The 17484-nt window shown below is 41.9% G+C and overlaps 1 protein-coding gene across 6 annotated transcripts in view; it reads right to left on the bottom strand.

Annotated features, from left to right (window-relative positions):
* Nucleotides 1–223: 223 nt before the first annotated feature.
* arhgef12a (Rho guanine nucleotide exchange factor (GEF) 12a) overlaps nt 224–17484 on the bottom strand; it is a 71526-nt gene continuing 54265 nt past the window's right edge. For 2 of the 6 annotated variants that reach the window (XR_009796005.1, XR_009796006.1), the window contains 17 exons: nt 16067–16213; nt 15901–15986; nt 15186–15311; nt 14942–15056; nt 14163–14263; nt 13979–14056; nt 13050–13125; nt 12801–12968; nt 12628–12715; nt 12315–12392; nt 12135–12229; nt 11864–12061; nt 11030–11260; nt 10103–10326; nt 9960–10032; nt 7334–9538; nt 5934–6011 (listed from right to left, as the gene is read on the bottom strand). Coding sequence is in view for 2 of the 6 variants with exons in the window: in XM_061826827.1 (XP_061682811.1) it covers nt 9528–9538; nt 9960–10032; nt 10103–10326; nt 11030–11260; nt 11864–12061; nt 12135–12229; nt 12315–12392; nt 12628–12715; nt 12801–12968; nt 13050–13125; nt 13979–14056; nt 14163–14263; nt 14942–15056; nt 15186–15311; nt 15901–15986; nt 16067–16213 (1895 nt within the window). In the remaining 4 variants the exon portion in view is untranslated. Of the gene's footprint in view, nt 306–5933; nt 6012–6325; nt 9539–9959; nt 10033–10102; nt 10327–11029; nt 11261–11863; nt 12062–12134; nt 12230–12314; nt 12393–12627; nt 12716–12800; nt 12969–13049; nt 13126–13978; nt 14057–14162; nt 14264–14941; nt 15057–15185; nt 15312–15900; nt 15987–16066; nt 16214–17484 lie in introns of those variants that run through there. The other 4 variants (XR_009796003.1, XR_009796004.1, XM_061826827.1 and 1 more) reach the window with 4 other exon arrangements.

Here is a 17484-nt window from a genome sequence, read left to right as displayed (position 1 = left end):
CAGGCATGGGGGAGAATATGCAAACTCCACACAGGCGGGGCCGGGATTGAACCCGGGTCCTCAGAACTGTGAGCCCAACGCTTTACCAGCTGCTCCACTGTGCCTACAGTATATCAATTTAAAAAAAAAAAAAATTATAAATGGTAGCTGCAAACAAATTTGATTGACTTCAGTGTGTTCTTATTTGACAACATCAATAGTGAAAAATAATTAATCCTTAATAATTGGTCATTTGGGGGCCCTTTTCATTGCTGCACTTCTGAAGGAGTTGATGGGTGATGGCTTCCACTCTCTGCAACATTGCTCTGTGGATTTGATTAGATAGATAGATAGAGAGAGAGAGAGAGAGAGAGAGAGAAAAATTTTAAAAATAGTTTTTGTGACATAAACCAGACCAAGCACAAAGCCACATATTATCACAATTGTTTAAATTAAATTCTACAAGGTTATAGGTCATGGTAAAGGTGGATTTGTTTTATTATAAATGATTTATCTTCCTCTCATTTTTTTATATCACCCTTTTTTAAAAACCCTGCCGATTCAACAGGGGTGTGTAGATATTTTATATCTGCCTATCATGCATATTTATGACACGTTGCATTAAATGAACTGCCGTAACCTCCAAGACTGCCTACGCAATGCACCAGCAAACTAAAACATATTAAAAATAGAGGAAAGACAGCGCACACAATTAAAATATACAACGCCTAATGTGAAAAAAAATATATATTGCAAAGAGCAGCAATATGATTCAGTTCTATATGAGGGACGCTGCATGAATTGCACACACTGGTAAACAAGTCAATAAATACGAGAGTGGAAATAGACACTTGTGGAGGAAATTAACATATTGATGAGAAATGCACAACTTCTTCCACTGTGCGTGCATGTGTTAATGGGGACATGGACAGTATTATTTCTATAGTACTATAGTATACACATACGCACAGTCATCATTATTGTCACATATGGAATGATTGGAAAAGCTGAAGTCAAAGCTTTGCTTTCCCCATCACAGGTAAGTCGTTTAGTCAAGCATCCTTATCTCGGAATTAATCACCATGGTAACGTGATTCCACTACAGACTAAGGTGAACATAGCCAATTTGTATCCGACGAACATCCGTGGCAGAGGTGGGCTGTCTTTTTCCTCCCTTTCCTTTATGATCTACTACAGTATTCTGAACATTGAGTGGTTGGTCGGATTAGGAAAAAAAAAATTCCTCAAAGGAGTACAGGAAGCAGTACAATACATTCATACAGAAAAGTATTTCTTCTACAACTACAAGTGACCCAGTAAGATGACATAGTTTTATATATATATATGTCTACATGTGTTGGTCCACTTTTTTCTTTTTCAAACATCCTTTGCTTAAAGTGCCACGGTCATGAAATGCATGGTTGCAAGGTCAGGTTTCATCCCTATAAACATTCTAAAATAGATATTGTAATGAAAAATACATATAACATCATTCACTTCAATGTCTATACGAAAAAATAAATATGAGCAGAGAGTGTGTCATCCATGCGCAAAGTTGCGGAAGTGTCATTCGACGACATCCAAGTGGTCGCCATTGTGGCTGGATCTCTTTCCGAGACGTCACCACGGACATTTGCCATTGAAAACATGCTGTGGGTGTCACGACCCATCGGAATGGAGGGAGGACCCAAATGCAGGACTCTGGAGATGCAAAGGTAGTTTGGAAAAGTATTTATTCGGTCCAAAGTCGGGGATCAGCCAGACAGTCAAGTGGGGCAGCGGTAATCAGGACGTTGGGCGTAGAGAGCAGGTCCGCGGGGAGGCAGGGGTCGGTACACGTAAGATTGATCAGAGAAGGCAGGAGTATCAAAGACGTCAAGCTTACGGGGTCGGTCGGAGGACAGGCGGAGGTCGGTACACCAGGGTTGACGAGCAAGAATACGGGAGTGCAGGAACGGGGCATAAGTTGCGACAATCTGGCGAAGACCAGTCGTCCCCTGGGTCCTATATATACAACGGTTAATCAACGAGGATGAGGCGCAGGTGTGCTGCGACAGGGACGAGGGATGGCCGCAGACCGGTCGCCGCCGGTACTGGAACGAAGGGGACTGTGATCTGCCGCCGTCTGCTGGACAGGAACGTGAGGCGGCTGCGGAACCCTTGACCACCTCCTGGACAGGAACGTGAGGCGGCTGCGGAACCGTTGCCACCTCCTGGACAGGAACGTGAGGGGGCTGCGGAACCGTCACCACCTCCTGGACAGGAACCTGAGCAGTGAGGACCGCCAGTTCGGCGCTCTGCCGCTCTATCTCCGCCCACATCTCGCGGTAGAACACCTCGTGATTTGGCGACCCCTCCTCCGCCACCAGCTGCGGGTCTGCTGGTTTGACCGTTGCCGGTGAGGAGTGGGTGGACGAGGACCGTGTCTTTGTTGCCGCGCAGCGGGAGGCACAAGGGAGTGCCCGGCCTGGGCGTCTCCTCTGGCCGTCAAGGGGAGGACCCGGTACGGAGGGAGGACCCAAATGCAGGTCTCCGCAGATGCAAAGGTAGTTCAGAAAAAGTGTTTATTCGGTCCAAAGTCAGGGATCAGGCAGACAGTCAAGTGGGGCGGCGGTAATCAGGACGTCAGGCGTAGAGAGCAGGTCCGCAGGCAGGCAGGGGTCGGTACACGCACATGTGCAAAGGACAAGAGCTTCATGGGTTCCAAATGACAGGTAGGTGTGTATACAGCTACCCAAAAAATATAATAATAGTTTGGGGGGGATACATAATCCTCTCAAAATGTAACAAAAGATCCATGCACCTAAATGAGGGGTGCTAAATGGCTAGTCTGAAGCCGTGCCTTGTGCACTGCGATCACGGCTTCGGCCGGGGTGGCTCATTGCGGCGCCGAGCTGGGGTGGATCATCGTGGCACCGGGCCGTAGTGGTGTCGTCGTCGCTCGCGGGGGAGGTTGTTTTTACCACCACAGTGCGGAAGTGGAGGCGGTTTGGCCGCGCCGTCGTCGGCGCTCGCAGGCAGCATTGTTTTTATCACCGCCGCACGGAGGTGGATCGGTCGTGGAGGTGATTTGGCCGCATGCGGTTTGGCCATGATCCACATATAAATATGGCTCAAAATGATAGGCTAATATTGCCCCTGTCACTTCACTCGGTTGTGAGATTTTCTCTTGTACGAAAAGAGCTTCCGTGCCAGAAGGAGCATGTTTGTTTCCCATAGTAGGCGGCACAGCGTGTTTTTAATGGCGAATGTCCCAGTGTGACGTCACGGATGGAAGATGCAACCAATATGGCGACCACTTAGATGTTGAATGAGACTTTCGCAACTCTGCGCATGGATGATGCGCTCTTCGCTCATATTTTTTTTCCTATAGACATTGAAGTGAAAAATGTTATATGTACTTTTCATTACAATACCTATTTTAGAATGTTTATAGGGATGACACGCAACCTTTAAAGGGTGCATATTATATTTAAGCGGGCCATTCTTAAGTGCCATTCACGTTTGACTCTCTTTGTTTTGTGTTTAGTTTGACAGCAAACTTGAGCTGGGAGCAGCATTAAACAGCTTCAAGTCTCTTTGTTAAATCTAATTCTCACTGTTTGCCTCCATTTGGAACTCATATCTGCATCTTTTTAAAGATAACAGTAATATGTACACATGGATAGTTTAGTTTTTTTTTACCGATAGGTGCCTTGACTTCTGAGTTTTTCAAGCCATTGCTTCGTTGAATTCTTGTTTTGTGCTTCAAGCAAAAATCTGACACGCACGAGGGTGCTTTGGACTCCCACCACGCTCGACGGTAGCAGCAAACTTCACAATATACACCATCTATTCCATTTCATTTCCTTGCAGTACCAGTCAGTAGCGCTAATGTGCCATAACGCTGGTTTGCCAACCACCAATAAACAGAATAAAAGAACAAGGAAGGACAAAATATTAGGCAGAACCCTGTTTTTATACAGAGCAAATTCTCCGATGAGGAACCGTGCCGGGGATGGGGGTTACAAGGGATTAATAGCATTTCTAATAATTTCAATGGGAAAATCTGAGTTGAGACATGTTTCAAGATACTGTACAAGCTTGGCCATGGAACAACTTAAACTTGTATTTTATGGCACCACTGTATCTGTATTTCTGATACAAGACTTACATCCTTTCATTCATGATTATTACAATACAATTACAATAACAATTTGCTTCAAAGCATGACAATTTTTAGCTCTTACCTTGACATGAAGGCTAATTTTCAAAAGATAACTCCGGTTTGAAAGTGCACTTCTGGCTTGGAATCCTCATTTTGAAAAACTCATTTTACCAAGAGACTAACCTAGGCTTTAAACTAAAATCTTGTGCTCCATCTATTCATTTTCAGAGCCGCTTATGCTCACAAGGGTCGTGGCCTATCCCAGCCAACTTCGGGCAAAAGGCAGTCTAAACTGAAATGGTCCCCAGTCAGTCGAAGGACACATATTGACAGTCACTGAGGGGTAACTGAACCAACAGTGACTGCACCAATGTCCACCGAGTGTACCACTACACCATCAGAGCTCCCAAGGCTTGTCTGGAAACCTGAACTCTGGTTGAAACCCCTAATTTCAAAACTAACTGGCTGGAAAATACACGTGCATTTTTTTTTAATTCATGTAGTATTACATAATCCCTACATTGTGATATTATTGGCAAAATATCATGTGCTACAAGTTACTTCAACATTCCCACATCACAATCGTTCCATGCTCAAAAGCATTTATTTTCCCCTATATATATATATATATATATAGGCCACAAGATGGCAGCAAAAGAGTACTTTTGAACAAATGAAGGTTCTTAACCACTTGAAGTCCCTTAGCACCAAGATGTCACCAGATTGCGCCAAAGCAGATCAGACAGGACTTTGACCTCAGCACAAAAACAGCACATAGGCTCAATCAGTAGTTTAATAAAATATTTAAAAGGTTACAGATTTCAGGGTGGTCAAAGAATGGAGGAAGGGTGCCGCCTGTTGGTAACTTGTAAAAGTCCATTTCACTCCACGCGTGCAAACTCCACACAGCAAGGCCGAGCCACTTATCCACACAATGGTCGCTTGAGTGCTGGAACCTACCCATAAACTGCAAATGTTGGAACTGAGTGTATGATAAAAACGGAACGGAATTGGAAACAAAAATCAACCTTTGCAAAACGCTGAGCATTAGCGCGCTAGCTATGACCTAGCCTTAGCATTTAAGGTAAATCTAAAGGGACAACTACCATTACGCTCATATTATTCGTACATGACATCGAAAAGCCTCTTCAACTTCAGCACAGCCGCTCCTCTGCCATTACAATGTCTTTCATTGGTCTGACGGTGCTCGTCTCCAACACGTCCGTTCGGTGAACATGGATAGTGGTCAATGGTTCCGGGCGGCGCAGATAGGGTAGTATTCATACTTTTTATTTCCTTGAAGCATAAAATGTTAAATCGACTCATTTTTATGCCTACTTACCACCCCCTTTTTATTTTATTTTTTTTACCCTCACAGCCCTAATTATTATAAAATAGCTACACCTGCCAGGCCAATCTGCTGCTTTCTTGACAATTAATCGCACCATAACTTTGTGATTTATGAAATAAAAAAAAAAGTATGCCAATACATTAAATGTATAGTATATAAATTAACGCATGAATGTATGTCCAGACATTAAGAGTATGGTACATCGCTTGGTGTGTGGCAAGCCTGAGTCTCTTCTGAAGGTATCAAGCCCGCCAGTACCTCATCAGAATTTGTCTGATTGTTGCATTCTTTTTTGTCAGTTTGCCCTTTAAAAAAAAATAAAAACTAGTTATCTGTAGCTCTTCAATAAAATCACAATGTGTATTGCAAACAATGAAGTGTTGCCTTTTGACCGGGTCATGGCACCATTTATTTCTTAGTTACCCGTACCCTTCCAGCATGATCATGGTAGAGTACCTGTTGAACTTCGTGACAGGATTAGAGGAGACAGAAAGGAGGCAGTTAGGCTCAGTCTTCGTGGAAGCGGTAAGACACCTGCAGGCACGACGATCAAGGACATGTCATGGGGATATGAAAATCCAGAAGTAGGGATTCAGCATTTTTTTTTCCTTTGCCACCAATAGCAATAACTTGTTGCTTCTCCATGATGATACCAATAATCAATTGTTTTTTTAAATGGTTAATTTCAGGAGTCTTCAATGATTTCCAGGCCAAAGACCGCCAAACTGATGAAAGCTGGAGCAGGGACCTCCTACTTATGTATATTGGATAGACTGCCCCCTCCAAAATTATTGGAACAGCAAGGTCCATTCCTTTGTTTTTGTTGTATACAGAAAACTTGTTTCAGATTGAAATATGAATTTGACACAAAAGTTCTGAATTCCAGCTTTTATTTCATGGGTAGATGCAGATGTGTTAACTCTGGACGAAGGACCTATTGTTGGAAGCCCCCACTTTATAAGTGAGCAAACCATTTCATATTTTTGGCATAACTTTTACAATGGATAGGTTTCCAATCATGTCACCACAGTACCAGGATTCCCCTTTTCTAGGACATCATAACTCTTAGGTCAATCGGACAAATTAACAATAGAAAAAAAATGCTTCACCTATCACCTGTGTTCTCTGACCTCAATGACACACAAGATGGCGGATTGGAAACCTATCAACAGTTACATCAACCCTGCGACCCATTGACTTCAACAGACTGTGGCATGATTTATTTGAAATGCTTTAACAGGCCTTTACTGCAGCCTCTTTTCAGGTCTTGTTACTGAGCTTTTCCCTTCAGGGGGTAAAATGCATGCTCTATTGATTTAAGATACAATGATTGACTGAGCCAGTCTAAAACCTGACAATGTTTCCCCCCTGATGAAGCCTTTTGTTTGTTGTGTTGGCAGTCTGTTTTGGGTTATTGGCTTGATTAGTTTCAATGTCTTTAAATTGTGCTCAAGTACGTTCATCAAACGACACAGATGTGAACGACGGCTGCTGTCTTGGCACAAATTGCAATACAAAATTCTTTTGTATAGTTCCAAATTCATTCTGCTGCTACATCATGAGTTATATCAACAATAAAAGTGAGCCCCTTACTGAGGCTGCCATGCAAATCTAAACCACGACATTACCTCCACTATACTTTAGTCGAGTTGGTTCTCAATTGTTTTCTCTAACCCCAAACGCCCCAGGAAAAAAAAAAAAAAATTCACAACCCAAACAAAAAGTGCTCTGTCCCGAGTTAACACATCTAGATGTAAATGCCATGAAATAAAAGCAGAAATTCTCAATGTTTGTCTTATATCCATCTTTTGATCTGAAACACAAATGTTGGCAGTATACAAAACAACGAAGCTGACCTTGCCATTCCAATAGTCAGCACGGTGGGGACATTTGCATCACAGTTCAGGAAACCTAGTCAAATCCCGGCCTCGTCTGTGTGGAGTTTGCATCTTCTGCCTACGTCTGGGTTGGTTTCCTCCTACACCCCCCAAAAATGCATGGTAGCTTAATTGAATACTAAATTGACGCCTGGTGTGAATTTGAGTGCACATGGTTATTTGTATGTCGCCAGCCACTGACCGGTTCAAAGTATACCCCGCATCTCGTCCAATTGGCTGAGATTGGCGCCAGCACGTCCGTGACCCGAGTGAATTTAAGCGGTATAGAAAAAGGATGGATGTTTTATATCAAACGGGATACATCATAGACTGCCTTTCTTCAAATAAAAATCTTGATCACGTGTAATTTTGTCACAATACACAAGTACAATTGAAATGAGATATTTGTATGAATGGACTGTTATTGTGCAATCACAACTGTCTTTAAGTTCAAATAAGGTGTGTGTGACGACTAAAAATGTTGCTTTCAGAGTGCATATTTCATAGTGCCAACTGTTAAATCATCTGGGGTAAAATTGTCATCTCCGAAAGCATCGCTTGGTTTGCCAGCACTGGAAGAGCATTTCACTTTTGACATCTGATTCAACACAAGAGATCTCCATAAAAGCAAGAAAAGAATGCCTCGTGTACAAAGCTTTTTTTTTTTATTAGTTCATTTCACTGGCTGTCTAGCTTTGTGTCAAGAGGAAAGCACAACTATAGTACAGTACTGACAATGAACTTTTTTTCTCAAACTTGAATAATGCACAGGTTCCAATATTCGTTTTCTATTTAAAACAAGATAAGAACGGGCAGTCATTCATGTTAATATTTTTTATAAAACATTTGAATTTGTAGGTGAGCGAAGACATGTCTGACGGGTCGGGTGTGGGGGTTTGCTCCTAAACTAGCTGGCAGACGAGCGTAATTTGTGAATATGGACTTGCGCTGGCCCCGATGAAGGCAGGAGAGCAATTGTATGTTTTGATGTTTATTCCATCTGCAGTTGATCTAATCTGTTATCCAATGAGTGAACATAGCAAAAGAACATGTGTTCTGCAGGGGTTAGTGTTTACTTAGCTGTTAGCCTTCTCCATGCAGCCAAACGCTTGCGGTTCTGTCGTAGGTTGCTGGGTCTTTCCGAGAGTTGCTATGCAAAGGACGCGAGCCATGTAATTACGTGCTGCGACCATATGCTAATTTATAGTCGATATCAAATAATTTTGGAGCTGTATGCAAAGAATTTTGACATCAATGACTGTCCCAGGTCAATGCAAACAGCAGCCCCTGCCAACCAGCCTGCTGCTGAATGATTGGCTCTTATGTCAGTTTTTTTTTTTTTTTTTGGCATTGGATCAATAAGTGTTATGTCATTTTTCTGAGTTATTGTTCATCACTATCCATAAGGGGGTGAGGAGGAAGAAAGCAAAACGACCAGATCAGAGCCCCGGTGACTCTTCATTCTAGTTCAATGCCACAGGTATAATGTATGAATACTTCCATTTTGATTTTGAAGACAACACAGAGATGGGGGGTTGCGGGGTCTATACATGAGCCTCTTTCAGTGGCATTCAACTGCAAGCGGGGTGAACCTTGCTAACACATCAAGCCTGTGTGACTGAAGAAAGAAAAAGAGGCAGCCAAAGTAGCAACAGCATGCACGCAATGCAAGAAACACATTTTCTTAAAAAAAAAAAAAAAAAAAAAAAAAAAAAAAAAAAAACAAATAGAAAATAAATACATCTTGGGATAAAAAAACATCTTAATACATTATCTTAATTTTTTCCTCTTCTTGCTTTGTGTTTCATACATCTAAATATATATATATATATATATATATATATATATATATATATATACATACTGTATATAAACCCACATCTTTGTACATTTTGGTATAAGTTCTCTTTTTTGCAGGGAGGTGTTAGGTGGAAATATGGTTGATTGCCTTGTGCTGATGAGGAGGCAACTCTGCCCCTTTCAAGTCTCTTGCTCTTGGTGGCAACAAGGATGATGGGGGGTGGGGGGCAATGATGAGTCAGCAGTGGGAGGACAAGCTTATAGAACGTCCACTATGTCCAGGACACACACACAGACAAACAAGGGCGGTAGCGGAACTACTACAACTTGTTGAATTCCCCCCCCCCCACAGAAGGCGTAGGCGAGACGTCCACTATCTCTTATCTGGAGAAACAAGGAGGAAAACAGACAAATGCTATATGACTCAGGACATTCTCACAAACATATATTAAGAAAAATGAAAAATGGAGAAAATAAATGTATAATCCAACGGCATGCAAAGAGTTCATTGAGATTTTTCCCCTATAAACAATTTATATAATTTTAATTTAATAAAGTAGCCAGCACTCCCGTGACCCTTGTGAGGATAAGCGGCTTGGAAAATGGATGGATAGTTCATAAATGATTTTTTTTTTGCCTTTTCCACAGGCCTCTGATTGGTTAAATTTTCCTCAGTGTTCCAGGTTTATAGCACCATCTGTTGTCTAATGTCTTTGACGTTAATTTGACAGCCTCTGAATGTGTTCATGTTGATCTGTTGCAAAACACAAGATCCTGAAATTATTGCTAGCATCCCTCGAGCTACCTTTGTTTCCATCTGAGTGTGTGCTTGATCTCTCCGGCCTATGACGCAGATTATTGTACCTGGCTTCAACCTCCTGGAAGAAAAGATGAACGATGATGAGGGTCAGTGTAAACATTCTTTATCATATTGTGATTAATCATTACCTTGAGGTGGTTGAGGTTGGCCTGAAGGTTTCGCAGGTAAGACAGGATTTGTCTGCTAAAAGATGAGAGACTGCCAGCGTGCGACGCTGAGGAGAACCTCAGATTAATCCCCGAGTCGGCGGCGCAGCCTTGCGACACGCTCAATTGCTTCCCTGCAGGCGACAATTCATCGTCGGTGCTGCTCTCCCCCGGCCCGCCATATCCTTCCAGGACTAAAAATCCTGCTGAGAAAGGATATAAATACAGCAGTGTCTTGACTTACATGTTTAATTCATTCAGTGACAATGCTCATAACAGAAAACATTTGTATCTCAACTCAAATTTTCCCTTGGAATGAAAGGAAATGAATACTTTGTAGCCCCACAAAAACACGTTTCAACAAACTACAAATGTTTTTTTCTATTTAAAAAAATATACCATTATTCAGAATTTTGCCACAAAAAAACACAGTAATCAAATAAATACAGAATTCTGAATTTTGCCAGTTTTTACCACCCATTTGCTTCAAGACATTCCTTCTGGTGAACGAGCCAATCTACAGACTACTAATATTAGTAAACTACTGCTACCCTGGGACCTCAGTGACCCCACATGCATGGGCAATTTTATACGGAGACAGATACTATGATGTCCTCAATAAGCTTAACTGTAATCAATTGGTTCGTCCGAATGTATACCTTCAACCGATTATAGCAATTATACCACACACCCCTAGTTTCTACCATATGTGCTAAAATAATAAGTTAATAAGTTGTTAAAAGTTTTAGAACCACCACAATACCAATGGTGGTTTCACCAGCCTATCTAGTGTTTCCCATTATGTGTCAGTACTGGGCTAGTGTACTTTTGTAAGCTAAAGTTATGAGGTTTGCCTAATACTGTAACACTAGCTTCACCGTGATGAAAAGGCCAAGGATGATCTCTCACCATAATCTTCAGGGGAATCAAAGAATCCGGTGTCGCCAGAGCCCAAGTCCTGGCTGGGGTCCTCGGTCTGGGAGGTGTTCTTCTCCGAACCATTGTGGACCATCACACGTTTCTCTACTGGCGTCCTCAGGGAGGTGGTCCTAAGGAGGCGAGCTCCCGTTGAGCGCTTGGTTCGCTCTGCAGCCTCCTGTGACATGAGCTGGGTCACCAACACTTGCTTTAATGCAGACACTAGATGACAAAACCGAGAAAAGAAGTCACTTTCAAGAAAATTAACTGTGTGAAACCTGCGAAAGAAAACTTGTATCATTTGGATTTCAACTACTTTCTCGAAACATGCTTCACATTTGAATTGACTAAAATGCTGTCTTATTTAGGCTTTTTAATTTTTATCATTGAAACCCATAGAACTTTGGGACATGTAGTGTACACAGGAAAGAATGTGCTTATTACAACATGAGCAATACCAATCTAAACAAAAATTTATTTTGATAGCATACGAACGATGCGGTTGAAAGCAAAATTTAATAGATGACATCAGAGAAGCAATTTTTTTGTCTGCAATTGAGATGTTTTGTTTTGTTGCCTGTCCTTGAATGGGGTTCTCAAATGAAAGCATTTTGGCGAAAGCGTTATTTAAGGTAATAAGTTAGCTTGTACTATTGATGAGCCTCACGTAAAGGTGGTCTGTGTTGTACAATTTACCAATTGAATACAAATGTGCATGTAACATGGGCTCACGGTTGTGTAAATGCTATATGCAGTGTCAATTAAACCAAAGTATTGTTACATTGTTAAAGGCAGAATTATTGAGTATCGTATTTGTGTGCTTACATGTTTTCAGCGCTTCATCTGCTCTGGAGGGAAACACGTTAAAAGAGTCTGCGCTGCAATCTTCGGTCCCTCGGTATGGAAGCTCTGGGTCCACAAAACCTTCCTCCTCCTCTTCCTCTGCCTTCCTTGCCTCGTAAGGATTGCTTGCGGGTAAGGGGCTTGGTGTCACCCGCCTCACAGGTGGACTGCTCTCTTTATCTGAGAAGATACTTCGTGATAAACCACATCCAAGTACATTGATGCTGTTGAAGGAGGTTGTGAGCCCAGTCACCTGTGGACTGAGTGCTGCCAGTAGACGTGCGGTCTGGATCTTTACTCAGCCTGGAGACACCGGCTGTGATGATCTCCACACCGTCTCGCTCCTCACTGGCAAACAAATTAGGCCAAATTGGAAATAGTAAAACCAGATTGAGGAAGGCTTTAGGTGGATTATGATGATGAATTAACATACTCTGTCTGAGGTAGAGGTATGACAGTGTGGGGTTTGACTTTCATAGCTTCGGCTCGCTGCGTGATCAAATTCTGCCACCTTTAGGATGGAACAGAAGAATCATATCAGCCTTGAGTAAACAGCAAACATTCCTATTCTAGAAGGTTGTTAAAACAAAATCCAAGCCTCTTTTTAAATCCTTGGGATACTTCATGTTCCACTGCAGTCCTGAAGGTGGCAGGACTGCAGTGGAATCCATTGTGCAATACATATTACAAAGTGGTCAATGACAGCGAAAGAGAAGAAGCCGTAGATTAATCAAAAGGTGTCCTACGTTCTCTGGTCCGAGACTGTGGACGCCATGAGCTCGTAGATTTGTGCACCATTCTCAGACATGGAAAGAACAAAGAAGGACTTGTTGTCTGGTAGGACAAAAGAAGCAACGTTGAGTTTAGTGTCTTCCCAGGAGGATCTAATTATATTGCAATAGCTGTATAGCGAGCGGACCTGTAGCCACGGAGCGCACCAGCACGGTGTTGAGCTTGATGATAGGGCTGAAGATGTGTTTGGTGTCGGCAGTGCCTGCCAAGTTCTTGCTGTGACACTTGAGGATGAGGCGATCATCTTGTTTCTGGAGCAGGACTAGGATGTCCTCCAACAAGAGAGTGTACAGTTCTGAGAGGACATAGACAGAAAAGATCAGATGGCCACGAAAGATGTTTTTTTTTTTTCCTCCGCTATTTGCAAATGACAAACCAATGATCTTGTCCTTGTTCACTTTCCATGACAGTGGCCCCTCATGCACCATGGTTTTCTTGGTTAGATCTAAGTTCTGAAAGAGACACAGAACAGACAAATAGGGTAGTTATTATTACTATCCATAAAGCATACCTTAATTCATCAAAGGGCGGAAGTAACTACTGGACATATCAACTCCAGAAAAGGGTGGGATAATGCCCAACTGGTTAGCCCATCTACCTCACATTTCTGAAAACCTGTGTTTAAATCCAGCTTTGCTTTATGGAGTGTCCATGTTTTTCCCATGCTTGCATTGGTTTTCTCCAGGTATTCCCATTTCTTCCCACGTCCCCAAAAAAATGCATAGCAGGAGTCTAAATTGAATGGTTGTTTATTTATATGTGGCACATGATTGGTTCACTATCAGTTCAGGGTTTACCCGTCTCGCCCGAAGATAGCTGGGACAGGCTCCAGCATGCCCTGGATGGATGGATGCATACTCCAGAAAAGATGTGATATATTACACACATTTTATTACCACTATTATGATATCCACATCATGAAACAAGAATAATGTGTATCAAATAGTGCGCCATAAACTTGAAACAAAATCAGAGGCCTAGAGAATAGTAAAGAACCTCTAACAGTGTCATTTTATAACTTGTGGCATTCTATTGTTAACACAACAACAACTATTTACAACAACTTGCTGTTTATGGCTCATCAAAACCACAACACCGAAGAAGGACTCTCCCTAGCTGCCACAAGGATGTTGTAAAGAACTTCCCAGTGCAATAATGATGTAATGTCATGGAGACTTACCAGTGCTAACATCACAATGTTTAAAATATTTGTGAAGTTCTTATTTCAACTAGCTGGCAAAGAATCACAATGTCCAGCCTTATAGCAAATAGTTCAGTGAAAGGTAAAAAGTCCTTCTACATCACCTTAAGCTCCAGGATCATTGGGTTGTCTGTCTGCTTCAGGGAGGACAAGTCCAGTCTTTTCTGATAGTCCTCCAGCCTCTACAGAACGGGTAAAACAATAGTATGTTTCCCCTTTAAAGCAAGAGAGACAACTGACAGAATACATCTGATTCATGGGTGGTGGGGGTGGGGTTGGGGTTAACACCTGCTTGTCTTCAGATTCCTTAACAGCTTGGTTTACATGATTGAGGATCTTTCGACAACATTCAGCTGCCTGTTTCACTTTGTCCTTCTCCACTGCACCATCTGAAAAATGACATTAGGGGTGAAATGGGCAGCACGGTGGAGCAGCTGTAGAGCGTTGGCCTCACAGTTCTGAGGACCTTGGTTTAAATCCCAGCCCCACCTGTATGGAGTTTGCATGTTCTCCCTGTGCCATCGTGGCTTTTCTCCGGGCAGTCCACTTTCCGTCCATATCCCAAAAACATGTGTTAATTGGAGACTCTAAATTGCCGCATGGTATGATTGATGATGAGTGCAACTGTTGTCTCCCTCTATGTGCCCTGCGATTGGCTGGAAACCAGTTCAGAGTGTAACGCGCCTCCTGCCCAATAACAGCTGGGATTGCCTCCAGCACTCACATGACCCTTGTAAGGATAAGCGGCTCAGAAAAAGGAATGAAAGAAATGAGCCCATCTTCCTTCTCTGTGTTAGCAAATTTATACTGCCTGCATCCAATACTCAGTATAAGAAAACAGTGAGGCAATACAAGTGCACAAAACATGGTTGACCTTTATTGTTGGTGCTTTTGTCAATGTAAGACCTGGACTGTTATGAACATGGGGGGCTTATTGCACAAAATAACGGCTGCTCCTGATTCATTAAAAAGATAATCTCCCATCTGCAATTTGCTAATCATTGGCGTGTTGCCATACAAAGCTCTGCTTAAAAAGATAGGGAGTAAGAAAGCCATAGAGGATTTACCTGTGTACTTAGAGATGTTGTCCAGCAGCAAGGGGTACTTAGTGAACCTCAGCATCTCAACAGGAATAATATCCTTCAACTGCAGTCGCCGGCACAATCGGTTACTCTGCGCCTCCTGAGGAGCACAACAGGTCCATTTTAGCACACTGAATGATAAATGCTCAATGCTTGCATGAATAATTGAGAAGGTTCACTGAAAGCCTCCATTATGTTTACATCAAACTCATAATAGCAGCTTACTTACCTGCATGAATGAAAAGAAGCGCGAGTCTTTCTTCTGCTTCGTCTTGATAATCTCCAGAGCAAAGGGCTGATTACTGCAGAACGTCCCAACGGCCTGCTTGAGCTTCTCCTCCTCTCCGCCACTGAACTGTAAATGCCCACAAAAAGATAGGAAGGGACAAATGCAGACAGACAGTGGCTCAGTTAATGTGGGTCACAGGCAGTAGCCATGGAGACCATGTTTAACAACCACATTGAACAGAAACTCTCAGAAGGGGGCCAGGCTTAAATCATCGTGGCAGAGACAGCTAAAATGTAGATTATGCCCTCAGGAGGGAGCGTTTAGCCTACTTATGCCCTGTAGAGACATTTTGGACAAGTTTGCCAGCTGATATGGTGGTAAGCTACATTGCATAAAGCGCTCATTTAGAGATGTGGTCTAGTCAGAAAATTTATTATTTAACACAACCACTGATTGAGAAAAAGTTCAATTGAGTGTGGCAGCACGAATTGTTATTTTATTTGAATGTTATTGTTCACCGGGTATTAACACATTATTTAAACCTAAAATGACAAAATCACACAGTCATGTTCCTAAGTAAACAATGTCACAATGACCAGATGTGAAAGAGAGAAGACAATCCCATTTTTCTTTTGCCATCCATCAATATCCCACATCAATCATTCTGAAAAGAGAAAGCAAGAATGCATTCTCGTAGCCTGAGAACTGTACTCACCCAGGAGAGCAAATCATCTCCTATCTGATCAATGACTGATGACTCGTTCCGCTTCCGAACTGCTGCCATTTGCTCCAGAATGGAAACTGAATTTAAAAGCACAAGGGAGCAGTTTGTCACAGTCAGCGTGAGTGTATTGTGTCCCCCTGAGTGTGTGTGAGCGTACCGTGCAGTTGTAGAATCTCCTCCAGGTTGGTGAAGATGTGTTTGATGTCAGCAGGAGGCAGGATGGAATCTTTTGAAAGCTTCTGGTAGAAGACGTGATCCAAAACTCTCAGCATCCGCACGTGTGCACGCTCCGTATAAAATAACTCTGCAAATGCCAAGAAAATATTGATTATAAAAACACAATACAATTGCAACAATTGGCAAGAACGCGCGCTATGTCCTGTTAACAGTTTCATATACTTCTACATTAAATTCTTTTGTAACCTCTTGATAGGTTGCATTCATGGGTTAATTATGGTCAACTGGAAGGTTTTGGGAAGTTTCACAACTACTTTGTTTTAGCCATTTGTGGATAATGGCCATCACTGTGGTTCACTGGAGTCCCAAACCTTTAGAAATTGATTGATAACATTTTCCACACTGATAGATCTCAATTACTTTCTTTCTCATTTGTTCCTGAATTTCTTTAGATGTTGGCATGATGTCTAAGCTTTTAGAGGATCTTTTGTTCTACCTCACTTTGTCAGGCTGATCCTATTTATTTTTTGTGAGAGAAAAGGTATAGCAGTATCTGGCCTGGGTGTGGCCCAAGAAATTAAACTCATATGATAAACAAAACAGTTATGGTTTAACAGGGGAAGGGGGATGTTTTTCATACAGGGCTATGTAGGTTTGGAATATTTTTCCACCCTTAATAACCACTTAAAACTTGCCTTTTGTTTACTTGTGTTGTTGACGAATGTTGACATGTCTTACAAAATAGGAAACAAAGTGTGACAAACGTGCAAAAAAATAAGTAGTGGAAACATTTTCTACACCAAAGTACACCACAAATAACGTAGAAATGTTACATTAAATATTGCTTTTACAGTGAAAGTTTTTATGACAGAGATACTTTGATCATGGAACAGACAACCAGTGAACCCCGATTTATCATAGGGAATATATTCCAGACCTGCGCACATTTGCAAGATCATTTTCTCTCCAGCTTTATCCCTTACATGTACCTAAACACATTTAAAAGGATTAAAAACACATTTTTAACACAATGCACACAGATTTAAACAAAAACGTGCTAGCCTAAAATATATCTAAAATACTATATAGTATTGATTAGTTGTGTGTGCTGTTAATACCCCTTGATGGCAGTAAATCATAATGCAAGGAGTTCAATAGCTGGTTACGATGGTAAGAGGGAACGAACAAAAAGTGTGCTCACACTCATTTACCTGCGCAAACGAAGTGAAGTGCGAGTCTCTCTCATTACAACTTTCCACAAAAAAATCTGCGACACACTAGGAGCCCTGATTTAGTGGCGGAACAATTCATCTAAGGTTTTTTTTAATTCTTTTAAAATTGCAAATTTCTCCATTTCAAGACTAATAAAGCTGATCTCATCTCAATTTTTTTTCTTTT

This window comes from Syngnathoides biaculeatus, chromosome 8 (assembly GCF_019802595.1).
Source record: "Syngnathoides biaculeatus isolate LvHL_M chromosome 8, ASM1980259v1, whole genome shotgun sequence".
NCBI classification, from domain to species: Eukaryota; Metazoa; Chordata; class Actinopteri; order Syngnathiformes; family Syngnathidae; genus Syngnathoides; species Syngnathoides biaculeatus.
Note: the sequence above shows the minus strand (reverse complement) of the source record. Positions and strands in the feature narration are given on the sequence as shown.